General features: G+C 36.0%; 1 protein-coding gene across 2 annotated transcripts; it reads left to right on the top strand.

The window, feature by feature from the left end:
• Positions 1–934: 934 nt before the first annotated feature.
• Positions 935–4,481, top strand: LOC108774740 (maternal B9.15 protein). Of its 2 annotated transcripts, none has more exons than XM_018540916.1 (3): positions 935–1,043; positions 2,425–3,131; positions 4,023–4,481. In XM_018540916.1, exons 2-3 carry the CDS (start codon positions 2,679–2,681, stop codon positions 4,377–4,379), a joined length of 810 nt encoding a protein of 269 aa, XP_018396418.1. In that variant the 5' UTR covers positions 935–1,043; positions 2,425–2,678; the 3' UTR covers positions 4,380–4,481. The 2 variants fall into 2 exon arrangements, with proteins under 2 accessions (XP_018396418.1, XP_018396419.1); XM_018540917.1 differs by lacking the exon at positions 935–1,043 and adding an exon at positions 1,599–1,666.
• The last annotated feature ends 1,519 nt before the right edge of the window (positions 4,482–6,000 follow it).

Below are 6,000 nucleotides of genomic sequence, written 5' to 3'. Positions count from 1 at the left end.
TTTTTTTTTTATAAATGTTACTCTCGAGAAGAGCACAACAAATTTCGGTTTCACATTTTCAAGCAATATCACATGTTATGGAAAAATTCAATTCTATAATTTTTATTCTACGTAGTATTATATAATCCATCTATATAAATCTAAAATCCTAATTTGTATTTTTTTTATCTACACTAAGAAAAAAATTTGTGGTGTTAAATTTTAATAAATATTTCTTTGAAGTGTCCTAATGGAATATTTACTTATGGTAAATAAATATTTAGATAAATGAAAAAAATGATAGTTGATTCAAACTAATGATTCTTAGATCTAATAAATACGTCTTTACATTTATTAAATGTTTCGCTGGAACTATTCAAAGAAATATTTATTAAAATTTACTAAATTTTTTTATAGTGAATAAAAGTACCAAATAAATAGTAATTGTTTAATATTGAATATGCGTACATATTTTTATTTTTCTCATTAGAACTTCTAATAATTCCTTCTCAGATTTCTAATTATTGTTTTATTTTGTTAATCTTATTGGTAATGGGTTACAATTAATTTTTTAACAACGAATTTTTATCATTTTGTTTCGATCATTTATTTGCGATTGGCCGCTAAGTCGATGTTACACGATACTGAGCATGCGCATAGCTGTAGCCAATAAAATTTAAGCATGTACTCCCCCCGCATTTCAGAATAACCCCCCCTCGCCTATCTTCGGAGCTAATGCTCTGTCCCTATATTTCTATGTCCATGACTAGAAATCGGTCCGAGATATCGGATGAAGAAAGAATTAACAAATCACATTTGAACAATTTGGTCACATGACCAATGTAATTGGTCAATTTTTCCTTCATCCGAGATCTCGGACCGATTTCTAGTATCGTGGACACAAGGCTTTATTGTACCATGGGAAGGACGTCTACATCGAGAGCGTACTCTGTGACTACGGATGCAACGTTAACACGTGTTAGGTAGAGTACGTTTTACTTGTAGAGAGAGAGAAGACGTAGTGGCTCCTCGCTGGCAACGCAACGAGTCTTCGTCACCGACCCGTAAGATCAATTTAACGTTATTATCGATCACGATGGCGTATTTACGCTGCGATGCAGCTTTCGTGTCGCTGTCGTTTACGCGCACGGCGTTTCCGCGATCCGAGTGTATATGCATGAGGCGCGATCTGTCTACGGCGACGAGATGCAGACGTCGCGCGCACTTTGGGAAACGGCAGCTATCTGCCTTATACGACGGTAACGGCGGTGATCCAGCGTCCCGCTTAATCGCGATCGTGCGACGTCGCCGGAGAGTGTTCTCGCCCAATCAGCGACCCAGGTCGACTCCGGGTGTTCCCGCCTCTTCCTAACCTGTCTATAGCTGCGCTGTAACTGCATAACCTAGGACTCTCGTGCACACGCCTAACATATTGCGTCCTGATTTCCCGTGCTGGCGCGATCGGTCGCGCGGATGACGCAACGGCGTTCCCGATCACGTGGCATCGGTCGCGTCGACGTCGACCCGAATGAGAAACACGTGGCTGCGCGTCGCGTTGGGGAACGCTGTGCGGCGAAACGCAGAGACCGTGTCTTTCGGAGCGGGGCTTGGTTTTCGTCGCGCTGGAAAGTGGAGCATGCTCTCTGGCCCGTGCTCTGGTTCCACGTGCCAATGTAGAGCATCCCAGGTAGGGCATGATATATTCTGAGAATATTTTGAAGATATCCTGAAAATATCACAAGATATATATATACTCAGGATATTTTTATTTTTACTTATTTCTTGTTCGAAATCAATAATCAAAATATTTCCGAAACATCCACAGAATATCATGTGCTATTTGGGATTACCAAATGGGTTGGACTGGAAGGTGGAATTTGCTTTCCAATCGAGAGCATTGAGTCATATTTATAGTTACTTTCCATCTACATCAAAACTCAAGTAATTCTGATTTGTGACATGATAACTCAGTTGAATGCACGTTCCTTTTAACTCTAATAAGATTCAACCGAGTTTTTACTTACAATCTACGTAAGCTCGAGCGCATTACTAAGTTTTTTTGTTATCTTACCTTAAAAGTGAGGTTTACAAATTGCGATAACTTTATCACCAAAGTAGTGATGTCGTCTATAAAATACTAAGACTTAAAGTACTAGAATTAAAATATTTACATAATTCGAAACTCAGTATTACTTGTGTAAAAATGGAAAGTAACTTACATTGCTACATTTATATTTACTGCCACACGAAAGCTGGAATCGGCAAGAAGTGAGCCTATCTATATATCAAATGTCATCCCTTTCTGCTTCGGAGCAAGAAATTTTTTACCTGCATTGGGGCCTGCATTCCATCCTGATAAGCCGACTCCATAAATCTTGAGGCAAATTATTGAGATGTATTATAAGACCAGCTAATCGTTTCTTTTTTTTTTCTGTTTGTGTACAGATTGTAGCAGCATTAACAGAACACACGGATTACGTAACAAATTGTTCAGCGACGAAAAATTGTGCAACCAAGATCCCAACCATTCACTCCGGAAACATAGATCTTAAGAAATTCAAGCGTTGCGACGGTGCAGAAGGGCTCTATGTGCTCCACCGTGACTTGGGCGAATGGTACTTTAGTTTCCAAGAGCTTGCTACTGTGGTACCGCGAAAGGTGCGTCCAGGCCTGTAATACGAGTGCGCAACAGCGACAAAATGCTCAACGAGATCAAGGCGGCGGTACTGTTCTTAGTAAATCTGATCGAAAAAAGCGAAAAATTTAGTCCCGATCAATTGGAATGTTTCAAGCGGCACCTGGTCGAACTGCTGACGGAACGCTTTAAAAACCACTGGTTCCCCGATAAGCCGTTCAAGGGCCAGGGCTACCGTTGCATTCGCGTCAATGGCCACAATCGCCGGGACGCGACCTTGGAAAGTGCCGCGAACGCCGCTGGTGTCAAGTATGAGGATCTGGCATTGCCGGTGGAATTGACGCTGTGGGTCGATCCCAATGAAGTCTGCTGTCGATTTGGCGAGAGCAAGGGATCGTACTGTACGCTTGCATCATTCGATGACAAGGAGAACACCGTACCCATTTTCCAAGCCGAGCATAATGAGAATACAGAGAATGAGAATAAGCCAGGCTACGTGGGGTCCATTAAGTTACAGGTGAGTATTGGATAAATTAAAACAGAATTTTTATTAATGTTTATTCGGGAAAATTGATTGTCTTAGAAATATTTAGTTTTATCAATTTATAAATTATTTTATACTATTTCAATTGTGCAAAATGTTTGCAAAATATCCGCCCGATTTACTTATCATGTACTATTGATATGTCAAGTAGGTTGCTATTATAAAAGTAATAAAACTATTGATTTACGAAGAAATCAATGTTGAAGAATTGAAATTACTAGTTTTTGAAATAATTACACTGCTTTATAAACTTTTAATAATTTTTAATGTGTATGAAAACGAAACAATTTTTTTGTATTTCAGGATGCTGAGTTTAAATCTGTCGATAGAAAAATTATATCAGGTCGAATTTTTAAGATATAGCATATCATTTTTAAAATGTAACATCAGTTTTTAAACCATAGCATTTCTTTTCGAATAGTTTGAGTCCAACAAGTGATAAACGTTTCTACTACGATTTAATGATAATTGAAAAATATTAGGCGCATTGAAACAGAAATATTGGACTTTAATATGTGAAATTAATCCGAAGTTATATAAAAGAACAAAAATTAAACGTTCAATTCTTCTGATTTGTCTTTTCATTTTAATAAAACTTTACTATATTAGAAAAAATGTCATTTGTATCTCAGAAATCTGACCTAACGGAAATATTTCGATGGCAGATTCGGGCTCAGCATCGGAAATTATCTTAAAAAAATCTTCATGTATTCTTGCATAAAACCTTGTAAACCTAGTGTTATTAATTATATTTTCTATTTATTACTCTATATCTCTTCATTGTTTCTTGTGTCCAATCTAACTCTATATTCGATATGATATCTCTGAGATATATAAAATAATTTCGATGTATTATAATTTCAGAAATCCCCTCTAACCGTAAATACAGAACAACAACAACTGAAATCAAAACCATTAAGCATCGCTAATCAAAATCAACTACACAGTAATAATGGTACAGGTAAGAGGCGCAATTTGAACAGTCCTAGGTTACATCTGAACAGAAATCGTTCGTGGTTCGGCCATTCCTTCGGCATTGGTTATGGCCCTCATTCAATCAGCCAGCAGTGGTACAACATAATGCCCCCGCCTTTCCTCGGTGGTCCTTCCCCGCCACCCTTTATAGGACACCGAGGGAACAAGTGGGTACATCAACCCTCTTATTCCGCAGGACCCGCCCGTTTCCACCATTGGTCTCCCAAAGCTGCTCTTAAGGTATAAAGAGAATCGTTTTAAGAAAATAGTTAAGAAACCTGTCTCTTTTTGAAGAAGAAAAAAAAAAAATAAACAGAAAGTTTGAAAAACAAAATGTAATTGCTTGTTTTCCGGAAAATTATTATTGAATCGATTGTTAAAGTTATTTTAATTAAAATATATCATTCGTGATTCACAACACACACATATGCAAGTAGAAAACCGTAAATGTAAATTTTTATATTGGGAACAGGTTTATTAACGCATTTCAGTGACGAAAATTATACATCCTGTAATTACAAATGACCTTGTTCGAACTAAGGCTTACGACTTTATATGAGAGGTATCGCATTATTACACGTTACGTATCTATAATAAAAATTGGAGTAAATGTTCAACTCCGGATGCAAGGTTGCTTGTAAACAAGTAGACTAGTGGCAATTCAAAGAGAATGGTAAACGGCGCAGTATATGCGTAAAATTCGGAAATAGATGTCATATCATGACAAGTTATTTCTCCGATTAATTTTTGAAATAACTTAAAATATTATTCGGAATATACGCGTGATAATATATCGAAGAATTGAGAATTGAGAGAATCTGTTTATCTTATTATCGCAAATCAATAAATTGTATATCTGCTTTGTTACATCAGTTTTGTTACATCTATTGTTATCAAATGCGTTATTGAATTTATATAATCGAATTGGCGACGCCATTTGTTTAAGCGTTGATAGTTTATAATAGGACAGAATAGGAATAACTTTGGAAGTTTTAACACATAATACAGTTATTTATAGTATAAAATAAGGTATAAATTTATTATTTTACGTCTGTTCTTTAATAATAAACTCTTTGAAGTAGTGTACATCAGTGTAATAAGTTGAAGTTAAATAAATATGATTTGTTTCACTTCAATTTATTGCACCGTGAGCATCATCAATTCAGAGAGTTTTTCGGTAAAGAACAAGAGCCTTTGTATACAATGATATATTCATGTTTACCGACAAAGGCCGACAAATTTCACGTATTTTTTAACGGTTTATTTGAGTTTCTTCCGACAAACCTTTCGAAGGTGACGCAGAACGGCTCACACATTATGCGTATAGCTGTATAGTCTTAAAAAGATCATAATTAAAACATTTTTATTTTGCATTGAAAAGATGTTCTTGTAAAGAATAATATATGTGTTTGTATGCGTGCGTGAGTGCGTATGTGTGTGTGTGCGTGTGCGTGTGTGTATGTGTGTGTGTGAGGCACAGAAAAGCTTTATTTTACATCAAAAGGAATGTCGACATCAAGTCCCAAAACTTTCAAAATTAATCCCGTTATTTGTCCCATTATAGTCTAATTTAAACTGGACTATAAATAACCGGTTTTGTTCCGATATGACTAATATTTGCTCGATAGTAGATTTTATTTACATATTTTTAGCTATACATTGCGAAGAACTGAATGAAGTGTTAAAAAGTTACCTTTTATTTCGTGTATGTGTATATATATATATTATTACAATCGATTGTGATTGCGTGATAAACGTGATTTCGGTAGAATCTTGATTTCTATTCTAATTTGGATAAATTTGATTTTATATATTATTATTATTATTATATCGTCTAACAAGGTGTAAGAACAAATTCGTTCTACCC

Source organism: Cyphomyrmex costatus, unplaced genomic scaffold (assembly GCF_001594065.2).
Source record: "Cyphomyrmex costatus isolate MS0001 unplaced genomic scaffold, Ccosl1.0 scaffold273, whole genome shotgun sequence".
NCBI lineage: Eukaryota > Metazoa > Arthropoda > Insecta > Hymenoptera > Formicidae > Cyphomyrmex > Cyphomyrmex costatus.
This window is presented reverse-complemented; position numbering and strand designations above follow the sequence as displayed.

Excerpts from the sequence above, each read along its gene's own strand:
- LOC108774740 (XM_018540916.1), top strand. The coding sequence starts at position 2,679 with ATGCTCAACGAGATCAAGGCGGCGGTACTGTTCTTAGTAAATCTGATC. Across the intron at positions 3,132-4,022 it reads TGGGGTCCATTAAGTTACAG|AAATCCCCTCTAACCGTAAA; the intron begins GTGAGTATTGGA and ends TTATAATTTCAG.